General features: G+C 36.2%; 1 protein-coding gene across 2 annotated transcripts in view; it reads right to left on the bottom strand.

Moving 5' to 3' along the window:
- Positions 1-14,597, bottom strand: part of PLXND1 (plexin D1) — an 817,829-nt gene that overhangs the window by 49,586 nt on the left and 753,646 nt on the right. For both annotated transcript variants that reach the window (XM_044078628.1, XM_044078629.1), the window contains exons 30-31: positions 7,071-7,105; positions 2,957-3,061 (exon numbers count right to left, since the gene is read on the bottom strand). In XM_044078628.1, the coding sequence (XP_043934563.1) occupies positions 2,957-3,061; positions 7,071-7,105 (140 nt within the window). The remainder of the gene's footprint in view (positions 1-2,956; positions 3,062-7,070; positions 7,106-14,597) is intronic.

Here is a 14,597-nt window from a genome sequence, read left to right as displayed (position 1 = left end):
ATTGCTTAAAAAGTTAATAGAAAAAAAATTACAGCAGTTTATACTACAAAATGCTAGTAACTAACTAACGAACATGCCCCATTCTTTGTTATATAGGTGCATACTCCATACTGTAATACACGTAATGACCCCTAAAAGGTCTGAGACACAACTGAGGGTAGGGGGCTTTACTAATATTCAGCTGGATGCTGAAAGGATGGGACATGGAACTAACATACCACATGTGCTACATTGATGTCATAGTGTGGCTTTGACCCAGTCTTTCCTTGCTACCTGTCCACTGATGTACCACATGTGCTACATTTATGTCATAGTGTGGCTTTGACCCAGTCTTTCCTTGCTACCTGTCCACTGATGTACCACATGTGCTACATTGATGTCATAGTGTGGCTTTGACCCAGTCTTTCCTTGCTACCTGTCCACTGATGTACCACATGTGCTACATTGATGTCATAGTGTGGCTTTGACCCAGTCTTTCCTTGCTATCTGTCCACTGATGTACCACATGTGCTACATTGATGTCATAGTGTGGCTTTGACCCAGTCTTTCCTTGCTACCTGTCCACTGATGTAGAAGGCTGACTGTGTTCAAACAAGCAAAGTGATAGCCCTTCAACTGGAAGAACACCTTGTTTAGGGAAGTATCTGTTTGAGATATCTCTATCTGAGACAAAAATAGAGGTATCAAGGAAAGAAAACTTGGCAAAGGTGCTTAACAGTGACAGGACTGGGTCTTGGCAACTTAAGGTAAGGTTAATTGGGGGTAGCGTGGAAGTGAAACTTAATGGTACAGGACAGGGATATGCTGGACATAAGATATTCTTTCAATAGTGAGCTGTTACAATACATGCCCTTCCTGACTTTTAGAAGTCTAGGACTGTCACGTTATAAAAATAATCGGAATAAGATATCACAACTAGATACCAACTACTTTTCCTCCCCATTATTAGACATCAGTTTCAGTTTGACTGTTACAGGTAAAACTGCAAATATTTAATGTTAAAATGTTTTAATTTAGTAACCCATATAAAGGATAATTTATAACGAATTCATGTATGTACAAAAGAAGCAAAAGTACAAAAGATACAAAGTAATTTTAATTAAGACCTTTGTTGCAATTAACGCACATGCATGTGTCAAGGCCAGCACAGTGGTAACTCCCCTACTTCACGGTTGAGAGTTTAGTCCTGACATTTACCTGCATGGAGTTTTACATGTTATACTCATGTCTGTGTCTGGTTTATTTATTTTTGTTATTTTCAATAAACTGTCAACACAACAATCAAAAACATCAACATAAAGCTATGCACAACATTCACCCTTCTCTGCAGGAAACTTTAATAAACACATTTGAGTAGAGGCTCTAAGCCAGTAAGGTCAGCTTTCTGTAGTCGTTTCCTCCTACCAACAAGGGATGCTTTGAGTCTAATGGATTTGGCAGCCAGTGGACAATATGCCCTATTTTTCCGCAAAATTCACTCCCTAAAACTAATACCTGGACTAAAGAGTCTCTTTATGCATACATATTATATTTATCCTTTTTATTTCTGAAATATATTTATTGTATTTTTCCTTAATACCTTTGCCTCAAATCTCTAAACTCTATGGCCGTGTAATCTCCAACCGCACTCTGATCGATGGCTGCTTCTCCTGCACACCTTATCCCTTGATCTTCCAGACCAGGCCACACTGAAGGAATAACCTCAGCAGAGACCTCACGTTGACTAATCAGGAAGGCACATGACACTGGTCCCAATGAAGCATTAGCCTTGTTGTCAGCAGGGGATTTGAATGCTATGCTCTAACTTCCCCCTTTCCTCTAAAGGCCAGAAGATGCATTGATGAATGCAATGCTAAGCAGGCACAAACATCCATGGCTCCCTCCTACCCAGAAATGTACTCTCTGGAAGACTGCACCCTCCCTTTTCCTGTTGCTCTGCTATTTAAGCACAGGTTGGCTGAAACACAGTCAGGGATTTGTGCATCTGTGCCACCAAGACAATAACTTATTTTCTAGGGACCAAGGAATGTGGAATTAAGTGGAAGCCATTACTTCAGTACAGATTTGGTCTTTCCTCTTATAGGGGTATGGGTTTGGTCTAAGGAAAGAGAGAACTCTGCTGTGCTAAGTAGGCTTACCACTTTACAAGACAGCAGGAACCACCAAGTTTAACCAGTTGAAGGTGAGCACTTGCCAGTGTTACATAGACTAAGAAAAAAAAAAAGCATGCCATAAAATTTTTTTCCACTTTTTTCATTCTCTTTTTTGTCTCTTTACAGCCTATCTTTGCCTGATTTCAAGAACTCTTCTCACCCACCAGGTCTGCTACACCTGCCTTAGCCTCCTTTGAGCAAATCCTGACTACATCTGGGCCTGCTGAGAAGATCCATTGCAGACTCTCACCCCATCATCAGGGGTTGGCTTTAAAGAGATACACAGCATTTTGGTCATGCCTCCATGTGCATCTCATCCATAAACCCTGTCCACTTACACTACAACATTTCCCTCTGCAATTTCACAGCCCCTGCCAGGAATCAATGCAATGGTGCATCTGACACCATGCCCATTTATTCCAAGAAGGGCATGTCCATCCTCCTTGTCTGCACCATCAAATGTCCAAGCTGCTAATCAAACTCTGGTACCCTGAGCCATAATTAAGGCTTTAACTCTCTGCACTACTGGCACAGGCACAACATTTTTTTTTTGAAAAAATGTGCATAACATAAACATACCTGATTTTTTTTTTGTTTTGTTTTGTTTTGCTACAGAAGTTTTCCATTAGTATCAAATATTACATACTGTTTGTTCATGGGAAAACATGTATAACAGTTGAGTGAATGTCATTTAATAAACAAATTCTTGGGCTCTGCAGGTTTTATATTCTGTATACCAGTTTCATTCCCCTCAGTAGATAAACACATACATAGCTAACCCAACAGACAAACACTGCACTTACCTTAGTAGATAGTAACCTAGTTAAATAGATCTCTGGAAGCACCTTCTTTCGTTGACTCTGCCGTAGGGGTTTTTTTGTCTCTGCAAGATCATCAGTTGGGATAACCTGTTTTAGATGAAAATAAAAAACTGCTAAGCTAGAGCTCATACAGTACTATAATTGGTTAATCTAGAGCTCTTATTTCATGCCATGGTTGATAAACAGTTAATATTTGTGATTACTTTACATTTCACAGCTATCATATGCATGTTGACCAATACCCATTAAACAAATTATATATTTTTTAAACAGACATTACTTATATCAGCATACACAATTTCAGGTTTATTTGGTCTAAATGAGCAATGTAACCTAATTAATATATGACCATGGGACATATTTTTTTCTGAGAGATTACTACATGAATGACAATCTGTTTAAAGACTTAACAGAAAATTTGGATTTGTCTAAGTGGGGAAGAGGCATATGTCATATTGAGGCCTGAGGGGGTTTATTGAACTCACAGCAAAAACTGAATATTTATTAATGATTCCTGGTTTCTAGTAATCAGTATCTGAAGAACCATCATTTGATTAACCATCTGCCAGCAGACCACGTTACACCTGTGTCTTGCATCCATTTTAAATGTGAATGCTGTAAAATTAAGAATATTTGAATAGTCTGTGGCTGTTCTTGTTTGTTTGTAACCCTGATTTTCTCTGAGACTGTTGTATCAGTGAATGCTCAGAAAAAACACCAGGGTAGGAACTGTGAACCAGCTATGCTTTTGCTATGTTGCTTCCCTGAAATAGATTCACCAAATGTCTTTAACAAGCTCAGTGTTGCTCTACTATTCATAGATGTACTGTTCTTTTCTGAGGTGCTCTGGTTTTCTTCAAAATCTCAAAGACAAGCTGTAGGTGAATCGACAGTCCTTCCAACTGCCCAGATGCCAAGTGAAAATTAATGTGTATTCTAGAGGAAGCAGGATGTCTGGATGATGTGTCTTGTGTAGATGATTCTTTCTTCCTGGGTCTCCCGCACACCTTTTTTTATGCTTTTTGCCCCAGTGCCTGCTGACCTTCAAGCTTCCAGTGCATTTGCACATCTTTTCGAGCCATCGGGGTGGGGGGTAATTTAGGCAGCAACAAGGGTTGTTAATGTCCTCTCCAGTAATTAGCACATTTTGTTTTTTTATGGTCTAACCCCTCTCCCAGGTAGGAGGGCGTGTATCACCATGGCAGACATTATGCCTTCACGTGTGAGTGCAAACTCCTCTGCACTTGCTGGTGAACATTACCACCAATCAGTGGTTTGGTGAGTTACATGCATGCCCCAGGTGATGGGCCCAGCTCCTTCTTCCAGAGGAATGATACAGGCCATGGCCAGCTCTGTCCCCTCCCTTAGACAGCCTGCCCTCCCTACCAGCTCTGTGAGGTGCCCAAACATTAATCAGACTCAGGTCACCTTGGCCATAGACAGGACATTATCCCTCTATGCAATTAGCCTGGCTTTGGTCCTTCCTCCTTTGATGCTTAGTATAAGATGGAAAGAACATTAAACAAGACATTCAGTTATGTCTGTATTTATTTACATTTCCTTAACTGAGTTGACCCCAAGTGTCAAAGGGAATCTAAGAAGAAAGTCCCAGATTACAATTACAAATGTTGAATGACTGAATTTCACAAAATATACAGACATACTATTGAAAGTACATAGTAACTCATACAGACTGGCAAGACACACTCTTAACATTGTAGTTAAATTTTTGGATGGTTGAAAACTGCAAACTACAACTTGCACCATAGAATATGATAAGGTTATAGAAGCAGAAAATACATCAAACATGTATGACATATGCTGAATATACCAAAGATTAGTTTATATTACATTATAAGTAAGAAGAATCACTATGATGTAAGCTGAAGGAGTATTTAGGTCAAAAGGAGGCTATGCACTCTGGACAGAGAAGTAGTGCTTGATTAGTGTGCTGGATACCTAACAGGATAGTATTCAACAATGGATAGATAGCTATGCAATAATGGGTAGATACCTGTCTAGAATAATTAACTGGTTAACATTAAAATATGGGCAGTAGAAAATTGCCATAAATTGTTTAGACTAAGTGAATGGAGTAGACAAAACATCTGTAATAAAGAAGGGCCAGGACAGAAATGGCAAGTGATGATGATGACATAGAGAAGTATGTCAGATATCTTATGTACTTTTAAGTATGGAAAAAAGAACTGTACAGTGAAATAAAGGTATAATCTAAATAATTCCATGTGTGTGATGCATGAGTTGATGACTTTTAGTTGAAACTTACCCAGAAATTTAAAGAATGAGAAGTTACAACTTGTTTGGACTGGTAGTTTATTCCAGATAGATATCTGTCTCCTGTTGTAAGATTATTCATATTTACTCTAGTAGGGTTAAATTGATTAACCAAAGTTGCAGAGACAGAGTGCACCCATTAAGCACATTGGTTAAGGTGTGTGTGTGGGGGGTCATATTTATAGTTGTTTGTAAGTGAAGGAGAGAGAAGAATATATTTAAGTATATTTTCCAGACACATCTAGTAAAGTTGATTCAGAGTGCCACAGTGATGTGTATGAATAAAGAGGCCTACTGTAAATGTAGCTGTTTTGTTTTATGTTGTTCACATTTTGCTTGGCACCAGCTTTTAAGATTCAACCAAGGCTGTTATACCATACAGGAACTAATGTAACAATAGCATTTTTTGCATTTCTATATTTCAATTCTGAAAGAAGGCATCTATTCACCCAAACTTTTGCTGATATGCATGGTGTTAACAATGTGATTGTGGAAAGTGAAATTGGGTCTACCATAATTCCTAAGTATTTTGAACTTGTTACAGTTTCAGTAGGTTCAGTTGATCCTTTTTCTTCTAAGACAGAGTTCTGAGTATGATCCTCAGATATTAATTCATTGATTTTTTTTTTTATTTACGATTAGGTTACTTTTATTCTGTTTGGTTCCAAGAGTGTTAAAGGCACACTATAGTTCCAAAAGGAGATTTTGTATGTTTTGTGCTGTGTGGATAATACTTGAGTCATTTGCACATTTTGGGAGTAAATATCATTATTAAAGATAGCAATTTATAGTAGTCTGAGTAGAGATCCTTGTGGAACCTTTGTGGTACCCCGTAATGAATAGCTTCAAGATGTGAAGCTTTACCACTATTTAGTCAGATTTTTGTCTTGGAGTATTGGAAACATCATACAATTTGTAGTGTTATTAGTGATGTGTTATGGTTAACTATATCAAATGCCTTGGAGAAATCTAGAACTACTACAACAGTGGAGTATCCTTTGTCTCTACTTTTAGCTTTGCAGTTTACAAGCTTGAGCAGGGCAATTTGAGTGTTATTTCCAGGTCTAAAACCATGATGGGTTGCTGTTGGGTAGACTGCTGCTATATAAATAGTTATTAGGGTGCTTGGTTAGGATCTAGTCCAGACTGATGGATCTTATTGTGTCGGTACTGTAATCAATTAAGTGAAGATGAAGGGTTGAATGTCTGTGTCTGACTCTTTTGAGAGTTGGTCATTCCAAGGTGTGTTAAACTCTAGAAGCTCACCAGAAGAGCTGACATGGAGCCTTAAAAAGAAAAAAACATTTTTTCCAGATATTGGTTTTAGGTGCATGCATCCAACATAGAGTTTTTTGAGTTGCCTGCTGTCTTAGTATTTTAGCTTCTCTTCTTAGTACTAATGTGGTTTGTTTGATGTGGAATTTAGAGTTGGTTATTAAATTCATATACCTAAATGAGGTATTTGAGCTGAGATTCTGAGATAGCAAGTATGTTTGGTTTGATTGTAGAAACACAGAGTTAGAATTGTGGGATTGTATTACATATTCTCCTTATTAGTCCTTTTGCTACTGCTGCATGCTGTCTTAAGTAATAATAATGCTAATAATAATTTACTGGAAGGTGCTCACCAAGAGATGACATTCTGGGCTGAAAGTTCACCATCCCCACCCTTACTAGGGCTGTAGTCGATAGGATATACCAAGTCAAATAAAAAATAATGCTGAGTACATCATTGGGAGTTTACAGCAAATCCGAATATAAATTTCACTTTGAGAAAGTCAGAACATTAACTAATACTTACCAAGTGGAAATACTTTTCTGTGTCCAGATCCTTCACTGTAATAAATAAATAAAACAGTTAACTGATAAGGCAGTGTTTTTTCAAATAAATACTAGGCATGCTAAATATTACAAATGGTTTCTTATATAAATTAATAAATGAATTTGGTTTTAAAGGCCAGAAAACTGGACAGTTTTTATGTATGCATTCTCAACTGAATAGAATTCTTTGCCTGGGCAATCAGGGAATAAAATCAGAAAAGAGGAGTGGGGGACTTCAGATATCAGCAAAGTATCTACCATAGCACTACATAAAGGCTAGAGGACAAGTTTATGCAGGCTTTGAGTAATAGGAAATATGGGGGAGTTGAAGGAATAGAGGATGGGTGTATTACAGGAGAGAAATGGAAAACATTTTATGGAGAGAGATTCTATGATGATAAGAAAAGGAGTAAAGTAAAGGTAAATAATAGACAGAACCCCTGAAATTTGATATTAAAAGGAAAGATGTATCCATAAAGAAATTACAGAAGTTAAAAGCAGCTGGTCGTTACATAAAATGAATACAATATTTTTTGAGACTCCCAATGAATGAGCTAAACGTTTTGCTAAAAATGTTGTTATAGTCAGAAAAAAAAAGAGAATGTTTCTGGAAAGGGGAAATATTGTTCCAGTATATAAAAAAGGCAATTTCACCTGTTTCAAATTTTAAAGACTAATAACACTTATAGATGAATATTTAAAGGTTTTTACTTTACTTCTCTTAAAAGATTTAAAGAAAACAACTGAGTATTTTAACTACTGACAGCTTAAATGATAAATAGAACAAGAGCAATTGCCTGTATTACTCGCATATAGTAGAGAAGTATATGGAAGCAAGGAAACCGAAATTAGGGGTAATTTTCATGGACCTAGATGCAGCCTTTGATAGAGTTAATAGGACGGTGCTTTAGAAACAGATGAAATCGAAAGTTTATGCAACTCAGTTAATAAACACAGTTCAGGCCCTTTTTGACAACACCTGGGCATAAATAAAGATATCAGGAAGAGGACACACAACTCAGGAGTTCAAAGTAAACATAGGATTCAGAGAGGGTACTTCTTCCTAACTATGCCAGGGTCTGCAGATGACTTATTAGTGTTAGGGACATTCTTCTCAACACTGAATGGACAGCTACACATTATGAATAGATTTCTGAAGGAGATGAGGCAGATTATAATGGATGTATAAAATACCCACCAGTTGGGAGGGTTGCGGTATGATTTAATTAAAGAAACATTGATACAGAGTGAGACAGAAGTTGAAGGAAATATTCCCGGGGGGGGGGGGGGAGGACATTATGGAGAAAATGCAAAAGGAGGATGCAGAGAAAATCCTGAAAAAATAGTGGTGAGATGGAAAAGAAAACATATGCAGAGAAAGTAAAAGGTGGCAAAGGGGGAGTAGCAGAAAAGAAAGAGGCAGATGAAAATGAAAAAAAACAGAAGTACGTTAAGGATTCAAAGTAAAGGAGGCAAGGAAATGGACAGGTATGAAGTGTGGGACAATTTAATTGCTCCTTTGGGTGTAAAAGCACATGAGGCATTTATTCTTATTAACAAGGAGACATTTTGTGACATTATATTTGAGACTGTTTTCTCAATGGAAAATTTTCGTGTGAGAATTTGAAAAAAGAAAGACTGTAACCCATGGAATCTTTATGTAATGAAAGTATTTAGTAGGTTAACAAATGTACAATTTCAAAGAGATGTAGAAAGAGAGACTTTGAAAGGGCACTTGAAAACTGTATGTAAAGAAGTACTGGACATTGCGAATGTTTATGATAAAGGGGGTTGATGGACTGGTGGATGGACCTGTAAGACTGTGTTAAAATAGAAATAGAAATAATATATACATAAACTAAGCATATTAAATTTGGAAGGGAATAGGGTTGTCATAAAATAAAGGGGACAACCCAAAATGTTTTTTTCTGGAAAAGAAGGATATTTGAAAAGTAACTGTGATAAAAGAAAATGCTATATTTGTGGGGAAATAGGACATGATGGAAAAAAGATGAACTGAAATGTTATAAATGTAACAAAACTGGACATTTATAAATGGATTGTAAAAATGAAAATGAGTAAAGAAAAAAGAAAAAGAAAAAGAAAAAAAGCACAAACAGGAGAAATTTTAGAGGTAGCAGAAACAGAAAAAAAATTAGATGAGAAAAAATAATAGAGAGGGCATAGACAAAGACTCTGAAATAAGTAATGAAGACATAAACTGGGCAATAGTAAAAAATTATTCTACTGGTAACAAGAGTAAAAGACAGAAAGAGAAAATTTGAAAGGATAAGTATAAAAGTAAAAAAGGAAATCGATGAAAAAGTGTATATAAAGCAAATAGTTGGGGTTGGTATAATGGTTATGGTGTTTAATTCAGAGATACAATGTACATGGTTTGATTCTTGTCAGAACTGGATTGGCTGGGATTTTAAACGACATGTCAGCATGCATATGTTGAAAATAGATCTATTACCTCCTGTAACATGATGCTCTACAACAATATAATAACAGCTATGAAAGAAAAATTGTGCTGTGATGCAATTTATATAGATTTAACTTCAGTATGTGACAAAGTCATACACAAAACACTGATCAATAAGTTAGAACAACTAGGTATTGATGTATCCTTGTTAAGTTGGACAGCTACATGGCTTACAAATCGGACATGGCAATTATCATACAGCAATTGGACAGGTAAAATTCTTGATTACAGTCAGGGTGTCCCACAGGGTTCTGTCCTAGGTCCTTGTTTAGACTGTAGTTTTCAGACCTAAGTTTTTCATCTGAGCTATTCTACAGTCTATATGCAGATGACCTGAAAATGGGTAAACTGACTACTGTACATGTGTTACAGATAAGGCATATCTGCAAAATAACTTGACTACTAAATTGACCATTTGGGCACAAGAGAATAATATGCTGATAAATACATCAAAAACTAAGCATATGAGATTTGGGAGACACAAATTGAAAGGTGAATATTCACTACAGCACACAATGATTGAAAGTGTAGACTCATTTAAGGGCCTGGGTATATTGGTAGATTCAGCTATGAGTTTTTCTAATCATGTCAACCAATTGGTTAATGATAGTTATAGAACTATAGGTTGTATAAAAAGATTTATAAAGTCTAGGAAGTCAAAAATAATGAAGTCATTGTTTATTAGTTACATTGGACCAAAACTCAAGTATGGAATAATAATATGGACACCCTATAAGAAAACAAGCATGAGTAAACTCGAAAGAATACAGTGGAAATATACCAAGGGCATCCATGGATGTAAAAATTGAATTTATTATGAAAGACTAAAATATCTAAACTTGTACAGTGTCTCTTACAGATATGTAAGAGGAGATCTTATTCAGGTATTTTGGGCATTTAGAGACAACTACCTCTGGGAATGTTTGGGTTTATCAAAAAGTAGTAGAGAATCATCAGACAACCTATGTAGAAGATTCCATAGGAATGAGAAGCATACTAATTGGTTCTCTGAGAGAGCAGCTGATGCATGGAACAGACTACCAAATTTATACAAGTTTAAATTATGGGAACAAATGTTTTGGTATATTGGCAGACTAAAAAGGCATTAATACCATGACTGAAATATTTGTATATATGTTTGTATTCTCACCTTTGGGAGGGAAATCGACTAGGCTTAGAATGGCAAATTAAGGCAGCTGGACTATTAATTAGCTATGAACTTATGAAAGCATGAATCTAAAGCAAAGTGGAAATAAAAAGAATTTAGAGTGCTTTCTGTAAAAAAACATGGGAAGTAAAAACAGTTAACAGAAAAAGAGAACAATTAGTTGGAAAAAGAGATTTCTTTATATGATTTAGATATAGTATTAGGAGAAGTAAATATAGATTCAGCTGCATGATCAGATGGAATAGGGTATGAAATGTATAAAAAAATTTAAGGGATCGACAAAAATATGTTTTAAATGTAGTGTATAAAAAGAAGCGAAAATCATGATAGGAGACCTTAATAAGACATTTGATACAACTGAACATGAAATCTTATGGGGAATAATGAAAGAATATAATATAAGTGAGAAAGTTAAGAAACTATGTATATCAGCGTATAGCAATAATAAAATAAAAATACCTGTAAATGCCTGGTTAAGCCAACAGGTGCATATGAAAAATGGTGCAAGACAGGGATGCCTAATGAGCTGCATACTCTTTGCATTAATTATGAATGTGATAGTATGTGAAATAAATTACAAAATGAAGGAGGTAGGGTATATAATACCTGAAGGCTTAACAATTCCAGTTGTTAACATATACAAATGACATTATAATAACTGCAAGAAGCAACATTTGGATAAAGGAAGCAATAATTTGCAAAAACAAGTGTCTATAGGAGATGGAGATGGCTGTAAATAAAGAGAAAGGTAATGGTTTAGGTGATATAGTGAGAAGGGGGTATATATTTTACAATGAATGAAATGTCTGTATTAGGTATAACGTTTGGGAATAAAGATGTAAATAATATAAGAAATAAAACAAACCTATCTTTTCTGGATAACATATAAACCATTCAGAAAAAGGCTTATTTGATAAATCCAGTACTGCTGGGAAAATAACATACTTAACAGGTATATTTATGTTGCCAACAATAATTAAAAATTAATTATTACAGATATTTTTCACTTATATGGGATTCTATATTAAACCCAGTAAAAAGAGGAGTTTTTATTTAAATAATGAGGGAGGACATTAACCCAGTAATGCTGCTTCATTAAATTTGTACAAAATGTTAAAGTGGATGAATAAAAAAGATGAGAAATTAGTTGTAAATTAGTAGTAAAATTGTATAACTATGAGTATGACAATGTATGACAAAACATCTAACAGTTGAAAAAATAAAGCTATAAAAATAAAAAGGACATGGTGTATTCAGAAAGTAGAATGTCAAGATTTTTTGTGGAGACTGGTAATAGATAAATTAACAGTAAAAGGAAATATGCCATATAAAAAAGTAAAGTGATAGAATGTGCTTACATTGTCAAAAAGAAGACAAAACTACTGAACATGTGTTTTTGAAATGTAAAAGGTAAATAAGTTATGGGGAAAATATATAAAAAAGATGGAAACATTTATTTATTTATTTATTTAAATTTGTTGACCGGGAGTGTCCGACTGGACGTAGGTCCATTTTCAGCGGAGGCCTGGGGAGAAAAGCTCCACGGTTAAAATAAACAGACAGTATTTACATTGGATTACATAGTGATTAACAATTTACATAGCAATTACTTACAACATATTTACAGATGAAGAACATAGTACATCAGTAGACAACTAGAATCTTTATCTGTGAAGTGCATACCAGACATTAACAAATGTTACAAGAAGAAGAAGTTTGTGCTGTATAATAAGTACTGGCTTATGAGCATCTGAGCTTGCTATAATCAAGGTAGTTAGTGGAGTGGAAAGAAAGGTAGTGGTTGGATGGGGTGGATGATATTAGAGTGGGAGTTGCAAGGGCATAGCCAGCATGTTTTTAGTTGTGCTTTTAGTAAAGTTTTGAAGTGGGCGCATGATGGTATGGAGGTAATTGTGGGTGGGAGTGAGTTCCATAATTTGGCTATGGCGCAAGAGAATAGTGCTTCACCAGCAGATTTATTGGCTTTAGTGATCTGCAAGTGATTTTTGCTGCTGGATCTTAGTGGTCTGGTGGTGCGATAGGGTTGGAGTTGATTCTGGAGGGATGGGACATTTAGTGGATGGTTTACTAGTTTGTGGGCGAGTGAGAGTTGATACCATTGAAGGAGGTGAGGGAGTTCAAGCCAGCCCAGTTCAGCAAGTGAGAGACAGTGGTGACTACGGTAGGATGCCCCTGTGGCGAATTTGGCGATTTTGCTGTAGCAGGTCTCTAGCTTGTTTAGATCACATTGCCTTAGGTTGGTATATATTGGAGAGGCATAAAGTAGGGTGGAGATAAGGTGGGAATTTGCTATTGAAATCTTTGCTGCTTTGGTGAGAAATTGCTTATTTCTGTATAACGCTCCTAGTTTTTTGTGGACTTTTTTTATAGTCATAGATATGTGAATGTCAAATTTTAGTTTATTGTCTATTTCCACTCCTAGTAATTTGGTATGTTCAGTTGGGTATATAGTGGTGTTGTCTTTTGCTGTGATGTTAAAGTGAGAGTTGTTTTTAGTATGTTTGGTGGGTTGGAAGATGAGTAGTTTAGTTTTGTTTGGGTTGAGTATTAATCAGGCATCGGATAACCATGTTTCAACAGAGGAAAAGGCTTCCTGTGTGACTTTTTGCAGTTTTGGTAGGGACTGGGCTGAGCAGATGATGGTCGAGTCATCTGCGTATTGTATGAGTGTGCCATGTTTGGTGGCAGAGGCTAGATTATTGGTGTAAACTGAGAAGAGTAGGGGTCCAAGGATGGATCCTTGGGGAACCCCTATGGAGACAGGTAGTTGGGGAGATATGTCATTCTGCCATACAACGGATTGTTGGCGGTCAGACAGGTAACTCTGAATCCAGTTGGTGACAGATTGTGAGAAGGATAGGTTATTGAGGACAGAGATAAGTTGTTTGTGTGGGACCATGTCAAATACTTTAGATAGGTCTAGGAAAGTAGCAGAGGAGAGATAGCCATTGTTTTTATGCTGAAGGATAGTGTTAGTAAAGGAGAGTAAGGCAGTGGTGGTGCTATGGTTTGGTCAGAAACCATGCTGAGTACTGGAAAGGAGGTTGTTAGTAAGGAGGTAGTCTGAGACCTGAGAGTGTATGCATATCTCTAGTATTTTGGAGAGTGGAGAGAGAATAGCTATGGGGCGGTAATTGGTTAGTTCTGTGGAGGGTCCGCCTTTGTGGAGGGGAATTATATGTGATACTTTCCACAGTGTGGGAACATAACTTTCTGACAGAGATTGGTTAATCAAAATGGATACTGGGTAGGCCAGAGCATCAGCTGCGATTTGTAGGTATTCACTTGGGAGGCTGTCTGCTGCTAATTTGAACATAAACATGTATATATTTAAATATGAATATTATAACAACAGAAGTAGATAATATGTTAAAAGAATAAATAAAAAGTTATTTTATATGATATGAGTTATATGGAAATAAATAAATAAATAAATTATGTTTAATGGTAAATGGATTTTAGCAACAATATTAAGTAAAATCAAATGGTAGTTATGGAAAAAATGAGTGAGGGGGTAAAAACTTCGTATGACTGTAAGAGAAATTATGAATACCTGTAAATGTATTCCTGTATCTACAGTATATATCTGCACATTTGCAAATATATAAATATATTGTAAATAAGAGTTCTTTTTGTTTGGATATAAGTAAAGGACCCCCTACTCTTTTTGATAGGTGCTATGGGATCTTTTACATTCACTGACTTACCCCCAACTCAGGCAAATAGCGCCTCTGTTTAATGATTAATTCAGAGGACAACACACACAGGAGTGCAAAACCTACTTATGCTGCAATGCAGCATCAGCAGTTAAGCTACCTATTGTGGTAATAGAA

This window comes from Protopterus annectens, chromosome 7.part1 (genome assembly GCF_019279795.1).
Source record: "Protopterus annectens isolate FY-2018-M chromosome 7.part1, PAN1.0, whole genome shotgun sequence".
NCBI lineage: Eukaryota > Metazoa > Chordata > Ceratodontiformes > Protopteridae > Protopterus > Protopterus annectens.
This window is presented reverse-complemented; position numbering and strand designations above follow the sequence as displayed.